We start from the raw sequence: 20,436 nt of genomic DNA, 5'->3' as shown, positions 1-20,436 counted from the left end.
TTTTCTTTCTGCCTGCTTTGTTTGCTCTTCTTTTTCCAGTGTGTTAAAGTAGAAGCTTAGGTTACTGCTTTGAGCTCTTTCTTCTTTTTTTAACATACATGTTCACAACTATATATTTCCCTTCAAACAATGCTTTCACTGTGTCTCATAAGTCTGGGTATTTTTTGTCTTCATTCTCATTTATCTCAAAGTAAATTCTCATTTCCCTTGTGATTTCTTCTTTGACCCACTGATTAGAAGTGTGTCAATTTCCATATACTTATGAATTTCCCAAATTTCTTTCTGTCAATAATTTTTTTAATTTCCATCCATCATGATCAGAGAACATGCTTTGCATGATTTCAATCCTCTTAAATTCACTGAGGCTTGTTATATGGCCTAGCACATGGTCTGTCTTGGAGAATATTCCATGCACATTTGAGGAGAATGTGTATTATGTTGCTGATAAGTGTAGTGCTAATTGAATATTTTCTCTAGGATAACATTTTTATTCCTTTAAAAGATTTTTCCACTTTTTTTTAGTGGATTTTTCCACTTTTTTTTTTTTTTGCTTAGTGGTTGCTCTAGGGCTTCCAGTATACATTTTAACTTATCAGAATTTACTTCAAGTTTATATTAAATTAGCTCTAGTGAAATATAGAAATATTACTCCTATATAAGTCTATTCCCTCTTACCCCCTTTGTGCAATTATTGTTATATATTATCTCTATATATGTTGCAAACCAAATGATATATACATTCTCATTCTTTTGCTTTTAAAACAAGAATTGCAATTAAATAGAGACAGCCTTTGGGGAGGAGTATTTTTCAAGTTAATCAGAGCTTCAAAATGAAGAATGACCACCCAAATTCACAACTTTCCAAACTTCCATTTCAAGAAAACTCATGGACAGGAATATGATCTCTAACACCCAGACTTGATGCACTCTGGTTCCTTGGCTTTATCTGTGCTTAAGCCCACATGTTCCCCTGCATCTTGCCCCCACAGAAGTGCATTCTGCTAGTTCTACAGAAGAAAGTGCTAAAACAGAGAAATAGCGAAAGATGTCCTAGGAAAGGCAGTTAAGTGTCACCTCTTGACAGAAGGATCCCTGAGAGCAAAACGCATTATTCCATTCATCTCTACCCAAACAGAAAGAAGGTAATGGCCACAAAACAACAACAACCAAAAAAAAAAAAAAGAAAAAAAAAGAGAGCAAAAGAGAATATTCATAATTTCATTCCCAAAAAAAACTCTCCTGAAATCTGTTCTGAGTTGTAAGTTCCCTTCCTCTGGCGCTCTCCTTACCCGAAACGGGGTGTTGATTCGACTCGTGAGAGTGTCTAGGATGTGGACATTCTCGTGCTGGTGCAATAGGATAAAACGGAGGAAGATCTCAAGTAGTGCTGGCTCGGAGATGCTACGCAGGAAAAGGTCCAGATATGCAGTTGTGGTCATGACCTCTTCCACAGTCACCTAGGACCAACAACGGAGTGAGCACAGGTGAGCATCCTTTTGATGCTGTGATACACGCCTCTCCCGTGGCCCCCAGCCTCACCACAGTGACATCATCAAGGCAAGAACACGCCTGCCCATGAAAACACACTTCAGAGCTTTATTGAAGCCCATAACCTATTCACATTCCACAATACCTCATGCTGTTTCCGCCCTTTAATTCAATAAGGAAAAAGAAAGGCATAAAGAATCAATTCAAGTGTTCTGGTAACTCTAATCATCAAATGCAGTTCAAATACCATAAAGATTTTAGAGTGTAATCAAAAATGAAGAAAAAAGATAATGGAAAGTATTTACATGGTTAGTAAAGGATTAATTAGAAAGCCCGGAATAACTTGTTTCTTTATTAGTCATTCAATAAACATTTATTGGGACCTGTTATGTACGAGGAGCTGAAAACATAACATTCCTTATGTCCGGAAAGATGAGCTATAACAAGCAAAATAATAATATAAATTGCAAAGGAGCAGTACAGACACAAAGTGCTACAGATGTTCAGATGTGTTTCTGGAGAGCTGCATGTCAAATTTTTTATAACTGAATAATACACATAAAATGTTATTTATAAAGTACTATAAGAACTTACTGCTTATAAAGTAACTGTGACTTTTTTATAACAAATTAATATATGCTACCTGGTGTAATTTTCTCATGCAGTAAAATGTCAATTTTTCAGTGAATAAGACTCTGAAGAGCCAAGTTTTTCAAGAAGCCGAGGATTTGATGCTTCAAGTATCAAAATTCTAACCTTAAACATTTTTATTGGGAGTATTTTAAGAGCTAGCATATACATCTTTGTCCTCCTAAGATGAGAATATACCATCTCTTGATGAATAGAGGTCATTCCCAGGGTCATCAATTGCCCCGCAGAAGCATAAAGAAACAGCCACACCTGAATGCGTGAAAACCACCAGAGAAATAGTTCAAACTTTCAGATTCTAATACCACACACCCTAGAAATCTTAGCAATCCCTCCACCATGAGTCAAATGCACTCAGTTTTAAACAAAACAGATGGCAATACTTTTTGAGTGATTATTTTCCCTTTTCCATTTTTTAAAATCTTCTTTCATTCTCTTCCTTTAAAAGTGTTAGTTGTCACATTATCTTACGGTTACTGGGCCATTCCTTTTATATTCCATTCCTCTTCCCCTTTTAATTTTCGGCTTTTAAAATCCACAGATTAGTTTAGAAACCAGATGTCCAGATCTGCTACATAAGTGTAGATGAGCCCTGAGTGGATGCATCTGTGCATAAAGGCTTGGCGCTATCTATTTTGGCGGTTTAAATTACTTTTAAAAAGTTATTGGTGCTCAGCTTTCTTCTGGATAGATGAGCCCAGGTGGATAAGATATTACCAAGTCAGTGTGTCTGTTTTCTTTATCTAAGCAAGGCATGCTTATCCAGTGCATTAGTATCTAACGAGAAGTCATTCCACAGTGGTCTGAGTACATATCATAGCGCAAATCCCCTTCCCCTAGCTCGGTGCCAACAATGCAAGCTGTCAGACATTCAATACACCACTATGTCATCTGACCAACTGTAAAGAGCTCTCTGTGGCCCATATACAGCAACAGAAATAGGCAACCATCAAACATTTAACAAATAAATTGCACTGGGAAGAGTGCTTTTCATGGTCTGCCCCTGCTTCTGAAACAAACTACTTCCATCTTTGTGTTTCCTGATGTTTTCCAGTCCCATATATGAAGCACTCCTAATGCTGCCCTGGGATGCACACTGTGTCTTTTCTTTATTACCCCAATGCAATGCACAAAGCCTGGCACACAGAACATACTTCTTCCTGAGTGAATGATAGCCCCAAAGATCTAGTGATTTATATTTGCCAGAGTTTAGTTTAACTTTTAATTATCCTTTATCCTCTACAAGTGTCCTGAAGGCCCCAGAGAGTAGAGACATTTTTTATAAAGATCTCTGTAATAACTGATGTCACCAATCATAGCTAAGGGGGAAATGACTCACAACAACCCTACATTAGCTCACATCCACTTCACTACTGCAAACTTGGGATCCTTTAGCAGAAACTTAATCCTAAATGATTTAGGCAAAAATCTAATTCCCCAACAACCTTGATCACTAGAAAAAAGTTGCATAATCATTCCAAACAGGCCATATATGTAGTTTCTGTAACACAATATTTTCAGCTTATCTATGGAACACTGCTGAACTGACATGTTATACAGAATTCCAGCCTTTGCACCAATAATGTAGCATCAGCTTTTCCCCCCTTAAGTTACACATGACCTTAGTAAGCTTGAAAGCACAGCAATCAACTCCTTAGACTACAAGTCTCAGTCTTTGAGGGCTAACATGAAAGGAGGGCATTAAATATCTATTGTTTACTACTGTTAGGCTGGATAAATGAAAATATTTCATCTCTTTTTAGAAATCAAAGCTGTCATTTATAAGCTAAGAGGATTTAAGAAAGCACTTGGAGGGACAGCATTTATATAACATGCTATAAATATTAAAAACCCAAGTCCATTAAGCATTAAGTTGCATATTTTTATAAACTGAGCTCATACTTACCTTAAACTAATACCCAAACCAGGAAAATCTGGCTCCCTTTGTCTATCTTTTCCTTCTACCATATCCTCAGAGCCTTCAGGAGCTTTTTATACCAGAAAATCTTTTCCTGTCCCATTATCTTACTTTCAGAAACTTCCTCTAATCCCCCCAAATAGGCAACCTCCTTAACGAGGATGAGACCAGAGCCTAAGTGTGATCACTGGAAAGCTAACAATAAACCACCAGGGAAAAGATGCTCTGCTGTGCAGAATGTAAAACGAAATCTTCTGCTAATGCCCCAAAGAAGTGTTAGCAAGACTGGAAAGTAGCATCTTCTTCATGCACCCATTATGAGGACAATCAGCTGCTAATATAAGTAAGACCTCTGTCTTAGAGATGACTATCAATATTTATTTAATTTGTTCTATAAAGAATTGCAGGTAGCTACGAATTTACATAGAAATACTAATAGAAACAGTAAATGACATTCTACCTTACTGCCATATCATACGCAATAATAAAGTTTAGGAATACTAAAGCTTAAGAATGTTATTTCATACTAAAGGTGGGCCACAATGACTGAAATAACCTAAAGAAAACTCAGTGTCCACAAATGAGTAATTATCCCTGATAAGATAAGAACAGTTGTTACTCTAAAGAATGTCTCTGCTTAAGCACTATTGTGTGATTACTTTTCAACCCAAGTTCCAGAATAGAGGCCTGACTCAGGTACTTGACTTTACTGCTACTGAGTCCCGTTTAGTCCATCCTTGGAAATAAATCTTTCTCTGCCCATCTTCTCCACACTCCTATAGCCCTTGTCCAGGTCCTTCTTCATGCCGAGAATCTTCACCAATCCCTTAAGCTGGTGTTTTTGAAACTATAGTTTGAAATCCAAGAGTGGGTAGTGAATTCAGTTTATTATTTCATTAATGGTTTAGACCAGATTCCAATAGAAAATATTAGAGTGCCCTGCATGTAGTAAGGGCAAGTCCTGTTTTGTCAAACTTGTGTATACATATTTTGTTGAAAATATACATAATGCGATACATTAAATATATGTGCTTTGCTTGCAAATTCAGTAAATATACATATATACGCAAACATACAAAATATTATTTCTGACTGTGAGCAGTAGCCAAAAACATCTGAAAAACACCAGAGGAGCACAGTTCACAATCATCTACGCCATGCTTTCACCCACCAGTTCTCATCACCAGTTCCCTATGCTCCAGGCTATAACCCATCAAGGTCTGGCCTGGAAGAAGTGCACACATAGGTGAGATCAGTTTTCTGAACAGGATGGCAACTGAATTTACAGTCAATCTACTCTTTTTTGTCTTAGGCTAAGAGCTCCAAAAGTGTGTTTTTATTTTTTATTAGAATTTCAAGCTTCCCAGAAATAGGCAAAATGGACGGTGTGTTTTCTTTTAAAAAGGAGGTGGGTGGGAAGGGAGGAGGTGACACCATGTATCACATTCTACTTCTATAAAACCAAAGCTCTCTAAAAAAAATTAAAGCCAGAACCAAACCCAGCCATCATGCCCACAACTGCAGAAGCACATTAACTTATTGCACGGCGTATGAGTGAAATTGAGCATATAGACATTCTGACCTTTCTGTAATCAGCTCTAGTTGGGCGATCCCATTTGCATCTAAATTAGTACCAGAATCCTCCCTGTAATGGCAGGTTTATATGTGTCCTGAAAAATACATTTCCAAGCTGCTAATTGTTTTTTTGTGATCTAGTCACATTAGAACAAACAGATGGATCCTACCTTCTGTCACTCAGGCAGGTGGCAGGCAGTGGGGTCAGGTGACTGTGGCACCCTCTCCAAGTTAGAAGCCACCCTTCCTTGGCTTTTCCTTTGATAACAGAGGAAAAAACTAGCTAACTGCTGGTTCACCTGGGTTATCAGTGAGTCATCAGCCCCAGTGGGTCCAACCAGAGTGAAGCTCCCACTGAAATCAGCAGAGGGGAAAAGAATGACAAGGCTGGATCACATGAAACAGGAGTGAAAGGGTCTTAACAGGGAACACAGGCTACAAGCCTACCCGCTGCTGCCAGAGAGAGCCAAGCCAACGGACAGGTGGGAGGCACATCCACCCACCTGCAGCCAAGGGCAGCAGCTGGAAAGGCTCCTTGCAGCCATCTTCTCCCCTCCAAGGACACGAAGCGCCAAGAAGAACATTTAAGTACAAAAGGGAAGACAGACGCCCTGGTTCTCAGCAAGCAGCTCTACTGTTTCAGCCAAAAATTCAGGACAGAAAATGTTCAATGACTCCAGATCTGAAAATAGTCTGCAGTTGATGATTCCGGCTCCCTCCCGTCGGCTCCCCTATGCCTCCCTTCTGCTCCCCAACCTCTAGGCCACACGCTACACTGCTAGCACCGCCAGAGGCCAGCTGGGGAGGTGAATGGAGGTGACAGCCAAAGTCAGCAAGTTTGCTGATTTATTCCTAAAATATTTGAGGAAGGAGGAAACAGACTGGCTACAATGAGGATTTCAGTAACATATTTTGAGGAAAGTGTATTAAAATAAAAGCCAATCTCTGCCCTTTTTCTCCCAGCATTTCTTCAATGGATCTGTAATATATTAAATATATTAGTATAATATATTTATACCTTCTGGGAGAAAAGGGAAGCAGTGAACAAATGGCTTTTCAGGGTCCTCCCAGGCCCTGAATAGTGAAACACCGCTCATCTCCCCAGTGGAATTTGGAGCTGGGGTCTGTCTGCCTGGAGAAAAACCAGGTACAAGAGGCACACGTGGGAGGCAGTGCCACTCACACCACAGGCAGTGGTGGTGCTCCCAAGGCCATGTGGCTTCCTCACTGAGCGCTGCTTCCCTGGAGCTGCTCTCAATGCATTTAACTGGCCCAAATTTGAGGTACCTGAATAAACACTGACTACCTATCCCCGAAGTACAAACTTTAGTATCTGGGATTTGGTTGATTGTTTTTCTGCATTTCCCATTTTGTTCTCAGTGTTCAGATTACCTTGTCATGAATATTGTCAACTGCTATGGATGCTGCTCCTTTGGGGTTCCTAACTTTTCCTATACCTCCTCGCAATGGGAACATATCAGGAATGGCCCTATTCAACAAACATTTATGCAGGTGTGAAAGCTCTGTACTGGGTGCTGGGGACAGAAACATGAACAAAACACAGTTCTGAGTGTTTTGCTGTTGTAAGCAGAAGGCAAATGCATTAGGAAATTCTACTTAAGACCTGAACTTACGTGAGGTCTATACCAGAAGTTATGTTAGCCTTGCAGAGAATACGGTTGCCAGCTGAGCAGAAAATGAGGTTTTGAGGAAAACAGCGAGAGGAAGATAATAGAGAGTGGTTTTCAGAAAAAGGAGAGGCTTTGGAGCTACACAAACTAGAGTTCAAATCCTAACATTTATTACCTTTATAACCTTTATTGTGTTATTTAATCTAAGCCTGTTTCCTCCTCTGCAAAATGGGGATAATCAGTATCTTTGAAAGTATTAAGAGGATTAAAGAGAATGTGCATAAATCTCAACACATAGAAACGACTCAGTAAAGGATGGCTATTATTTCCTGACTTGGGTCATCAGTTTAAAATAAGCCAAATTGAGGCAAAAAAAAAAAAAAAAAAAAAGGACCAGGAAGTCGGCGGGAGTGTTGGTGGCAAAAGAACAAAATTTGCCTGTCTGTACATATTTTCGGGGGTGGAGGGGGAAAAGTACAACCTCCCCTTATTGAACACCTTATCCATTTCCACTCCCTCCCCATTCCCTCCCAGGCATTTTATAGAATCAGAAGATTTTGAGGTGGTCACAAGGGATAGGCTACCTCAGCCCCAAAGATTCAGTGTGTCCTAGAACAGGCTGTGGTTAAGAGGGGACACAGAAACTCCCTAAAACGTATTTTCATCTGTATTTGCCAATGTTAGCCAATGTAAACCTGATTCTAATCCCACAGGACAAGCTGACCAATACTGACAGAACAAGAAAAAAGCTGTCATTGCCAATAAAAATGGTCCTATGTCCAATGGGCCGATGCTGCAACTAGGGTTGGCCTAGTTGAAGGGTTACTGCTTTCATCACATCCAAAGTTATTTTTGCTTGCTTATCATAAACCTCTCTCCTTGGAGGATTCAGCAAATGGCTATGTCTATAGCCTCCTTTCCTATACTATGTGTGCATAATTTGTACCCTACAGCTTCATTATGATATAATTTATTAGAGTATAATGCAGTATATGATCCATTATACTTGAACCTCATCTAATAAAGTTTATTGAATACCCAAATAACCCATAAGAAAGGTAATTCACAGCATGGTCCTGAGGTAATAATTAAAAAGGAAATATGGGGGCATTTTGGCTCAGAAACAAAGATCTGAGGGGTATTCCAAAGATCACTTGGTTCTTCTCTTTCTTGTTTACTAATTGTTCCACAGAGTCCCTTTTTGATTCAAACTTCTTGGTTACAATTTAAGAAACAATAAAAACAACATCACTGACCAGTTACTGAGCACCTAGTATGTAACTAAGGACTATTCTAAGCATATTGTTTCAGTTATTTGAGTCCCAACAATCTTATGAGAACTAACTCCAGATGGTCCAAGCAGAAAAGATACTTACTGAAGGGGTGTCTCACAGAATCACCAGAAGGCTGGAGAGACAGGCTTAGAAAGAAAAAGAGGTCTGGTGCTGGGCTGCCAAAACACAAACACCCACGACACCCTTCTTTCAAACTCAAACGGAGATTACACGGCTTCTTTCAGCAACACAGCTTAGTCGAGGCTCATAATCTTTTGCATCAGAAGAAAGTACTCCTCATTATAAAGGGAGATTCCATCTGCTGTAATTTAAATTGTACCTTACCCTGCCCTCATCTTAATAAGTGGTGATGGAGAAATGCTGTCCCCCCAAAACTCAACTTTCCTATTCCAGAATTCTTATTAAACCTCTCAGACTCCCCTTTTCTAGGCTGTCAGTTCCCCTTCTCGGTTTTCATAATACACATATTCATCCTTTAAGATTGCAAACTTACTGCAGAAATGACTACAACTGACCTGCAACATGAATTCTCAAAGGACCTGATGCACCACCAGGTACTCAGAGTAATCAATAAATGTGTCAAGATGGAAATCAGCAGCCCTGTTACTAATAAAAACACTGGATTTCCAACAGCCCATGTTGGGGATGCCTTCCTTAGCAGGGTAGTTATATTAATTTTACAATGCCTGAACAGCAGGGGAAATTTTCCATTTATAGTGAATAACATTTCATTGAAAATGCAGAGTGTAACTCATTCCATGCTCTTCAATTATGGCAACCTCGAAAAGTGATCCACTGGAAAAAAAAAAAAGAAATGCTTCCTCAGGCTTCTCCCTATTTATCTTCCTGATTAATAAGACAATACTACTGAATGCTGATGAGACTGACTTTAAAACCCACAGTAGAGGGGAAATGGTCCATGGGCCGGAACCCCAACCAGCAGCTTCTCTAGAATGAAGTATCTGAGAACCACTGCAAAAACGCAGCATCTAATGCCTGCCATTCCATTCCACGCAACCCCCCCAACTCCTCCCCCACACACCCCCCACCACCCCCTGCCACACACACACAATCTCCCTGATGGGTTAAATGTATCATTCGGGAGTGGAATTTAAGTTTAGACCAATTTTCCTAAACACTAAAACTGTAACAAAGCAAGCTCTGATGATAAAAGACAGATTTCACTCCTAGCTTATTTTCCATGAGCACTGGAAAGACCTCAATACAATGGGAAGGCAGAAAACACACACATATCTGCCCAAACAAATTCAATAATTGCAGTTATTCTGGTCATTTCTCTCTGTTGTCCCAGACCTGCACATCATCTGGCACCGGATAATCACAGAGGAGCATCCCATCAGAATGATTCCTGCTTTACCTCACCTGAAACCTAAGTCAGACACAAAAATGAGGGGACAGCAAGCCCTCAAAAAAAACTTACTGTGGGGTGAGAGAAAATTTTAGCAAGAAGATAAAATAAACAGACTAAACTCCTTCTCTGTTTTCCTTGCTTTTCAGTTTTCTTACTTGAAGAAAATCTTGCAGGGCCTTTGTTGCTGATAAATTTTTAATGTTCTCTTAGGATAGTGCAGGGAAAGAATAAAAGATTCACACCAACTTTCAGACCAGATCTTCCCTCCACTCTCTGCATTTGTTTCCAAGATGAATACCACCTGGCTGCCTTAGATAAGGTGGTGTTTTGTGTGGGGTTTTTTTTTATTCTCGGTGTGTAGGGAGGGTGGGACCCTTTCTATCTTTTCATAATTCTGATGCTTAAGAACCCAATCGTTTGGTACCATTATCTCCCTGATGCACTTGTTGAAGTTAAAAAAAAAAGATATCTAATTTTCCATTTCAAATCAGAGATCCATGTAAGCTTAATTTATAATGCTAATTTCCTTTCCTACAACGGAAGAGAAGTAATGGAGAGGTCAGGGATGAGGAGACTCTGTAGGACCTGTAGATCTACCCAGCCTCTGAAAATTTACTCTGTGCCTATTTGTGATAAGACAATGCATACAGTTTTGTCAGCTAACTTCTATTATTTTAAAAATATAAAACCAGGCAAGAAGAGCTATACTAGAAGAAGGGGCAGAATCAGGTATGTCAGGGTCAAATGCTTAAGACAACCTCTAGGCTAGTTGAGACTGGCCTCTGAGCCACAGCCAGCCCATATAGGGCATTTCTGCAAATTAGAAATAGATGTCTTTGGGCAAAGTAGCCCCCCAAGCCCACAGTTTGGTAAGCAGATGGCTTGGCCAGAGAAGAAGGTGTCTTCTGCCAATTAGAGAAGGGTGCCTCTTCCTGTGGGTGGACACAGCCCCATGCCAGGACACAAAGTCTGGCAAATGGAACATGAACACCATCTCTCCTATCTGCACCCTCAGCAGGCTGCCCTTGTGCAGTAGACAACCTGCCCAACTCTATGCAGTGGCCCTGCAAAGCTTGTGCCTTTCCAATAATTATAATAATAGAAATTTCCAGTTTCCCATCAATGGAAATGAAATTTTGTTTACATGTAAGAAGCTCTGAGGTTTATGGCAGGCACTACTAAATGTCTCCCCAATATTTATTCTCCCTCTCTTCCTTGGGAATAAACCCTGACTTTATAATAAAAAACCACATTTCCCTGCTTCCTTTGCATCTAGATGTTACTATGTATGTTTTGGCTAGTGAGTTGTAAATAGAAGTGGTGTGCAGAATATGAAAGGATCATTAAAGGGAGTTTTCTGTAATGTAAAGGGAGTTTTCTGTTATCCATAGCTAAACCTTAGGCACACCAATTCAGTGTTTTCTCTGAGTACGAGAAATAAAATATGCTTTGTAAGTAAATTGCTATAGATATCTCAACCCCAGCAAACACCTGGAACAGTGCCTGGCATATATTGGGTGCTTAAAATATATATGTTGAATGAAATAATTAACAAATGAATGTTTTAGAACTAAAGAATACCAACTAACATTTGCAGCCCATGATAAAGCAGAAATGTAACATCAAGTAACAAGTAATCTAGTAACATTCTCCCATTCAGTGTTTTCAAACTTTTTAACACCAAGACTCATCAAAATAAAAATATTTTACAATAATATCTAGTACTCACCATTACTAAGTGCAATGCACTCTGATATTTTCTATTTTATTCAACTTTAAGAGCTAATTGTGACCTACCAAATTGACTTCATGACTTACTCATGCAACAACTCAGTGTTTGAAATCTGTTTAAAAATATACACTAGACAGACTAACTTCTCTATTAGCTTTTCTGTTAACTAACCAATAAGAGACAACACTAACATTTAATTTTTTAAGTTAAAAACCAAAAATTGTTTTAATTTACTGGAAAAAAACAGTGGCACAAATGACCAAAACACTACTTATATTTTGTTTGCTATTTTTGTACAATAGTTAAATATGATCATGGATGTCTTGAGAAGTCTACAACATAAAGCAAGTAATGAGGCTGTCCTGGAAACCCCTCCCTGAGAGCTGGCTAGCTGACTTGTCCTTCTCAGGTATCAGCTCCCGCTTCCTGTTCCACTCTGGCACAGGGCAGCATCCTCTCTCAGCACTCATCAAAGCCAGGCCATCCTTTCTCCAATCTGGGGTTCATAACCTTCTACCCTGGGTGCTTAAGGTACTTGCATTAACCGATCTCTTTGCTGATCAGGGAATTACAAATGTGCTCCCTTTCTCAGCCAGGATTCTCTCAGGGTCTCCAGATGATAATTTAAAGAAGAGAAAAACATCATGGAGTAGTAGAAAATGGTCTGCAATGGGAATGAATATAAGACACTTGCATTTTAATTCTTAGCATCTGATGACCATGGGCAAGTGAAGTAATATTCTGGTGTCCCAACTGCTACAAACGGAAAACAAGCCTGATGTCTCAGGCCTGCATACTATGTAATCTACCACAGTGAGTTGACATGTGTCAATGAAGAAGGTTAACGATGAGATGTGAAGGCTTCTGTGAAAAGTGCCTTCCTCCACAGATTTTGGCGAGCACATAAAGAAGTGAGGCTCTACAGGATAATAGAAAAGCACTTCGGAACACTTAGAGGACCCTCTAATGCAAACATAAAGCTACCACACAAACCTTGTAAACATAATCAAATATTAAAGAACTGAAAGATCATCTGCTTCATATCCTCTATTCCTCTCACAAATATTAAGCTCACAGACTCTGAACATTTCTTTCCAAATCATGAGCCTTTGTTTTCTCTGCTGTAAAATGATGATGAACTAGATGATCTACCCTCTCTGTTACAAAAGTCTGTTCCAAAGCATTCTTTGATTCCATGTCAGTGACATAAAACTAAGTGCTAATCTCAATTATTTACCCTGGTATTTTATTTTCCAGCATAACCAACACATCACTCTATTCTAATATAGTGATGAGTGCTAGCCACTTTCTTTTGACACATCTATTTAACCAACTGCATATATATTGAGTGTTTTCCAGGTGTACAATATACTAGCAGCTGAGGATACACAAAAGAAGTATAAGAAACATTTATCCCTCAAAAAACTTCCAACAATTGGCAGATAAAGCTCATTTGATGAACAAGTACTAAGCAGTGCAGTCCTATGTGAAAGTTCATTGGCAGTTTGGAGATGAGAGAAGTCAGCATATGCTTCAGTGCAAGGCTTCTGCCCACAGCAGTGCTTGTATTGAGACCTAACAGATGAATACACTTTTTTTTTTTTTTTTTTTTTTTAAGACAGAGTCTCACTCTGTCACCCAGGCTGGAGTGCAGTGGCGCAATCTCAGCTCACTGCAACCTCCGCCTCCTGGTTTCAAGTGATTCTTGTGCCTCAGCCTCCCGAGTAGCTGGGATTACAGGCACACGCCACCATGCCTGGCTAATTTTTGTATTTTTAGTAGAGATGGGGTTTCACCATGTCAGCCAGGCTGGTCTTGAACTCCTGACCTCAAGTGATCCCCCCACCTCAGCCTCCCAAAGTGCTGGGATTATAGGCATGAGCCACCGCGCCTGGCCCAGATGAGTACATTTTGGATGAACAGGCAAGGAGTGGAAAGGATAATCCAGCAGGAACATGGGAGCAAGAATGAACTGTTCAGAGGATGATGAGAGCACTGATCAGACTTTACATCTGCATTTGAACATCATGAAGGGAAGGAAGGCTCATAGGCAGGATGGGGCCACATCAGGAGAAGTTTTCAAAACCAGGTTAAGGACTCTGGATTATCTTCTGCAGGTCACGGGGACCATGATAGGTTCTTAGTGATCGGAGTGACATTTAAACCACTCCAATTTGTTTTTTTTAAAGTATGAATTACTACTTCCAAATTTGCTAGAACTTAGGTTGAATTTATGCAGACATGATACAGTAAAATGAAGTCTCCAATCCTCATGTGTCCTCCCACATGCAGAATCTCCTAGCAGCGTACTTCTGGCCTCTCTCTGACTCCCCATACAATTCTTCTCCAGGAAAGGAGGAGTAACTTGTCATTTTGTTGAGCTTGGGATTGAGCCTGTCCCTTCCTCTCTTCTCCTGGGAGCCAGGCTTCTAGCAGAAAGTACATATTCAGGGGAGGGCACAGAGGCTCACGCCTGTAATCACAGCACTTTGGGAGGCTGAGGCGGGCAGAGTACTTGAGGTCAGGAGTTCAAGGCTAGCCTGGCCTACACGGTGAAACTCCGTCCCTACTAAAAATACAAAAATTAGCTGGGTGTGGTGGCCCATGTCTATAGTCCCAGCTATTAGGGAGGCTGAAGCAGAATGATCACTGGAACCCAGGAGATGGAGGTTGCAGTGAGCCAAGATTGTGCCACTGCACTCCAGCCTGGGCAACAGAGTGAGACTCTGTCTCAAAAAAAGAAAGTACTGGCCGGGCGCGGTGGCTCACGCCTGTAATCTCAGCACTTTGGGAGGCTGAGGTGGGTGGATCACGAGGTCAGGAGATTGAGACCATCCTGGCTAACACGGTGAAACCCCGCCTCCACTAAAAATACAAAAAAAATTAGCCAGGCGTGGTGGCGGGCACCTGTAGTTCCAGCTACTCAGAAGGTTGAGGCAGGAGAATGGAGTGAACCCGGGAGGCGGAGCTTGCAGTGAGCCAAGATCGCACCACTGCACTCCAGCCTGGGTGACAGAGCGAGACTCCGTCTCAAAAAAAAAAAAAGAAAGACATATTTGTCTCTGCTCTTCCCCACCACAGGTTCTATAACGTGTCTGGGTGAGTGTCTGTCTAATTCTAGGGTTAAATATTGGGAATGTTTGCCCACAGGGGTAAACCCTATTCTCTGGCAAGTTCTACTGGTAATAAAGATGGTGTTTTGATCTTCCATCTGCCTCATTTTTTGTATTTCTCAACTTGTCACAACTCAGATGGGGAGGAGAGCCCTTTATACCTCAATTAAACTATACTGACTTTTCTGAAACTGCAGTACAGATCCTCAGCCGTACAAATTCAGTTTCCACTGATTCACATAAATGCTTTATACTCTAGACTGAGTGCCTCAATGAAATGGAACTGTATTCTAGACACTGCCAACTGATGGCAAATGACAGAAGGGACACCAAGACAAACTCATGGCAACACACGGGCAATCCTAACAGAGAACCCTGCACAGGAAATTCTAAATTGTAGTTGGGTCCCTACCACCCTCCTGTCACCCATTCTGGCATCTCCTCTTCCCAACTTCCCAATAATCTAACCTTTCCTTTTCTGGGTGTCCAAACTCCACACCAAACCATGACACCAGGTGTGACTTATGGCCAAAGTAATCCCCAAATTATATTTTCCCCTCTCCTCTACTAACCCCCTGTCCACACTGTTTACATAAAAAATCTGTATTCTAAGCCCTCTGAGTTAAACAGCAGGATGTACACAAAATGAGTAATCAGTGAAATGAACTCTTCTAGAGAGTGACTGCATTTAAAGGATTAATATGTGATGAGACTCTAAATTATAACAGGGTGACTACGTGAGGATGAAAATTCTGAGTATACCCTTCCCGGATGAGCCTCTGTCAACACCCGCTTGCCATCCCCACCAAAGGCTAAGTGGACATACAGGCCATTATCATCAATTACTACCACTATTAATAGTAGTTCCAGAAATAGCTACCATTTATGAAGTACCAGCTCTGTGCCAAATATTGTATTAGATGTTTTACATGTATTATACAAATTAATTCACCTTGATAGAGTAAAATGGTAGGTAGGTATTAGGATTCTCATCTTACAGCTAAGAAAAGTGAGGCTCAAAATTTTGCCCTAGAAGCACACAGTAAGTGTCAGAAGCCAGATTCAAACCTAAGTCTACCTGATAATAAATTTCATGTTTTTTACACTATTTTGAGAAGAAGACATCAAGGCAAGAATTCTAACAATTTCCTGGCATTTTTGTCCCCTGCCCTCTGAAAACACAGCAGAAATCCTTTGAAATTGAATATCTGTATCAACCATTTGGAACACGTCGTCAAAGACACTGTCTCCCATTGTAAGAGTTCAATTGATGGCGTTTTAGAGGATTTATAACCACTCCCTGCCCTTTTACCTCCCTGCCATCCTTCTGCCAACCAATTCAGCTACACTTGTCAGAAGAAAGCTGTTCCCAGTGACAGATCAGGACTTTACTGCAGAAAACAGCTTCTGCAGAGAACTCACAGAGCACCCTACTCCTGGAAACCACAGAAAGAGGTTAAATTCATTATTAAAATGATAAGAGGGGGAAAAAAGCTTTATGTGAAAGACTCCCACTTTCCTACTGTCACTGGGACAAGGGCCAACAATATAGAATCAATGCTCTCAGATGTGTACAATTATGACAATACATTAAGCTGCCACTCAGAGAAGCATTAACTTCTGGCCCTCACCGCTCCTGGCAATCCCTGAAAGTACTCACATTCCTCAAACCTGGGTCATGCACAGGGACTGACTCCACCAGCACCTCTGAGAGATGTAAAAATGGAGTCATTTAGACACAATAATAACTTCATTACTCTAATCAAAAAACAGTGCAATTCCTGCTCCCTGGGCCCCAGGAGAATACTGGTTATCAAATATGGATCTCCAATATTCAAATAATTTAAAAGCCAGAAGATATACACCAGACTGCCAAACTTGATTTGAAATTCAAGGTTCACAAAACTTTTTTTTTTTTTTGAGACAGAGTCTCACACCGTGGCTCAGACTGGAGTACAGTGGCGTGATCACCGATTACTGTAGCCTCGACGTCCCAGGGTCAAGCAAATCTCTCACGTCAGCCTCCCGAGTAGCTGGGACTACAGGTGCATGCCACCACACCTGGGTGATTTTTGTATCTTTTGTAGAGACAGGGTTTCATCATGTTGCCCAGGATGGTCTTAAACTCCTCGGCTCAAGCAGTCCTCCTGCCTCGGCCTCCCAAAGTGCTGGGATTAGAGGCATGAGCCAGCGTGCCTGGCCTTATAAAACTTTTTTTTTTTTTTTTTCTGAGATGGAGTCTTGCTCTGTCACCCAGGCTAGAGTACAATGGCGCAATCTCAGCTCACGGCAACCTCCGCCTCCTACGTTCAAGTGATTCTCGTGCCTCATCCTCCCGAGTAGCTCAGACTACAGGCGTGGGCCACCACACCTGGCTAAGTTTTGTATTTTTAGTAGGGACAGGGTTTCACCATATTAACCAGGCTGGTCTCAAACTCCTGACCTCAGGTGATCCACCCACCTCGGCCTCCCAAAGTGCTGGGATTACAAGCATGAGCCACCGCATCCAGCCTGCAAAACATTTTTAAGAATATCTTGTGGCAGTGGTTCTCAACCCAGGTTCCATGTTAGAATCACCTGGGGAGTTAGTTAAAAATACCCATGCTCACGCCCTATCCTGATCCAGTTAAATAATTATCTCCAGGTCTAGTGCCAGGCATCCCTTGTTGCTTCTGATGTGCACCAGGCTGTGGACCACTATCACAAAGCCTCCTGGTCATTATGACCATCAAGTACAACTACACTACACAGGTGCTAAGGTGCCACTTAAGATATTTCACTGATGGAGTAACAAAAGCTTTTTTTTGTAACCTAGTTTTTTGCTGAGCAGTACTCTGTAAATATAAAGATGACCAATCACACTCTTCAAAGAAAATTCAAGCCCAGGAGGTTAACAGGCATTTCAGATCACAGGGCAATGTCAGTGATGAGAGCCCTCGGCCTGCACTGCCCATTCAGTCATCAAGTTATCCCGCTTGACAGATATTGTCTTCTACCACCTGCCACATGAGATAAATATTTTCCAGAGCATGTAAAAAGATTTAAAATCTCCATTGAAGGAAAACAAAGGAGTAATTTGAAAGCTTCTAAAACTTCATTATCCATTGGATAGTAGAATGCTGTACATTCTTGAACAAGTTAATTGTCCAAATGAGCACTAGCGGGTTTCCCAGGAATAATAGGATTTGATTAATTCCCAACTAGGATGGAAAGACCCATTACAGAAGAGCCAGTGTTTTAAATTAATGAGTACAAGAACCCAAGCACTGGTTGAAAAAACAAGATTGTAATACAGCAGTGGTTCTCAGCCCTGGTTCTATGTTAGAATCACCTGGAGAGTTACCTAAAAATACTCATGCTCATGCCTTTCCTGATCCAGCTAAATCAGTTAAATCCAGTTACCCATTTTGTGACCTGCCTTCCACCACTAAAAAGAAGCACGGTCAGTAAGGTGTCGCGTCTCTAGCACTATGAAATACAAAGTGACCCTAACTTCATTCTGTGCTGCTACTGCCACTCTTATGATAAAAAGGATTCCATGTGAGAATGTGCAGATTCATTAAATAAAAATATTGTTCCTTTCTTCTTTTTAAAGTAAGGCCACCCAAAATTTAAGCCTGAGAGCCTCTTCTTAGATCCACTAGATGGTGCAAGCTCTCTTTTTCCAGCAGACTTAACAGGAGGAAAGGACATTTAAAAATTAATATGGGAGACTGAGTGCGGTGGCTCACGCCTGTAATCCCAACACTTTGGGAGGCCGAGATGGGCATATCATTTGAGGTGAGGAGTTTGAGACCAGCCTGGTCAACAAGGTGAAACCTCATTTCTACTAAAAACACAAAAAGTTAGCCAGGCGTAGTGGTGCACACTTGTAATCTCAGCTACTTGGGAGGCTGAGGCAGGAGAATTGCATGAACCCGGAAGGCGGAGGTTGCAGTGAGCCGAGATTGTGCCACTGCAATTCAGCCTGAGCAACGGAGCGAGACTCCATCTCAAAACAAAAACAAAAACAAAAACATATGGGTACCCCCAAGCAGCCCATGCATTGCACAGGATCCTTGAGAGGAAGGGGAGTTGCTGTCTCAGAAATCTTTCTATTTTGCAATTAACAAAAACATAATAAAATTTTTCCTAAATTCTTCTTTGGGAGCTCAGGAGTTAAACCTAGGCCATGAAAGGAATAATGAAACTAAGATTTACTTCCAAGGTGCCTAATGGAAAGAGATGATACTGAAGCCTGGAGATCTGGAGATCTGGGTTAGGTCCAAGCTTGACATGATGTGAGCATAAGCAAGTCACTTAACCTCTCTGGTCCTCAATGCCTTTGTCTGAAAAATGAGGAACTGGAACTAGATAATCTCTGGAATTATGTCTAGTACTAAAGTTCTACAAATGTACATAACAATCATTTTTCTATCTCCAATTTAATCTCTCCACTTAGATTTGGCAAGAATCTTAAACACAAAGGACATGTTTCATGAAATCAATCCATCCAATCTGTGAAGTTTTTAAAACTGAGATGTTATTAATTCATTTAGAGAAAACTGATATATTATTAATTCATTTACCGAAAAACACTTATACATAGAACACCTACTGGTGCCAAGCATTGGGCTAACACTGTGTCAGGCAAAAAGGACATAGAGACAGATGAGTGCCTCACCTTTGCTCCTCCATGAAACTGAAATGGATTCTAATTTCAGACAAACAGAATGCTATCTTCAAAGAAAAAAACTGGATGGTTAAAATCTACTAGTTGTATTAAAGCATTTAACATAAATATAAATATTACACATGCTTAGTCAGAAAGTTTGATGTCTTGATAAATAACCCTAGCAATGATATATTGCCAATTATTTTACCTCGATATCTCATAAGCAACTCAAATGAAAAACAGTACAGAAAAGTTTGACGCCCTTATACAATTTCATTTCCACATATAGAGAGCACATTTCAAACATCATTCTTGGAGCCATCACTCATTCTTTAGAAATATTTTTTGGTTCATTTTTCATAAAATATCTATATCTTCCTTTAAATTTCTCCAGCAGTATCTGACTCAACTCCGGTTCTCTTTTGGACTTCCACGATATTTAAGAGTTGCTTACATAGAGCACCTACTGGGTACCAAGCAATAGCCATCTCTAGCCAATCCTAAACACCACCGCCCACCCCTGTGAAAGTGCCTCATTTTTCTCCCACTCCATGCCACCTCACAATGCTAGCTAAACATCAGTTCATCAACCTAACCTGACCACTACAGTTCTCATTAGCTTTCTCTCTCATAACTACATACACACACACACATACATACACACACACAGGCTCCTACCTAGTTACCATATCTACATTCACATGTTCATTTATTCAAGAGATGTCATAATACCTATTACATACTTGGCAATGTACTATAAATGCTGCTATATATTATAACATTTGTTCAATGAACAAATGAATAAACAAATGTGTATGTTTCCCTACTCTCATGGTGTTTACCACCTGGTATGAGAGGTACAACATAACAAATCTATAATGATCATACCAGATAATCTTCAAGTCCCACTTGGGTGATGCCAGCAAACTCTATAGAGAAGTGAAGAGTTATTGCCTATGCCTGCACTGATCAGGAAGAATCTGGGAGGTGGCATGCAGTCTGGACATGGG

General features: G+C 40.6%; 1 protein-coding gene across 3 annotated transcripts in view; it reads right to left on the bottom strand.

Annotated features, from left to right (window-relative positions):
- The window catches only part of FHIP1A (FHF complex subunit HOOK interacting protein 1A), a 252,070-nt gene that overhangs the window by 32,558 nt on the left and 199,076 nt on the right, over positions 1 to 20,436 (bottom strand). For all 3 annotated transcript variants that reach the window (XM_019025602.4, XM_055385535.2, XM_055385532.2), the window contains one exon: positions 1,290 to 1,457. In XM_019025602.4, the coding sequence (XP_018881147.2) occupies positions 1,290 to 1,457 (168 nt within the window). The remainder of the gene's footprint in view (positions 1 to 1,289; positions 1,458 to 20,436) is intronic.

Source organism: Gorilla gorilla, chromosome 3, assembly GCF_029281585.2.
Source record: "Gorilla gorilla gorilla isolate KB3781 chromosome 3, NHGRI_mGorGor1-v2.1_pri, whole genome shotgun sequence".
In the NCBI taxonomy this organism is placed as follows: Eukaryota; Metazoa; Chordata; class Mammalia; order Primates; family Hominidae; genus Gorilla; species Gorilla gorilla.
Note: the sequence above shows the minus strand (reverse complement) of the source record. Positions and strands in the feature narration are given on the sequence as shown.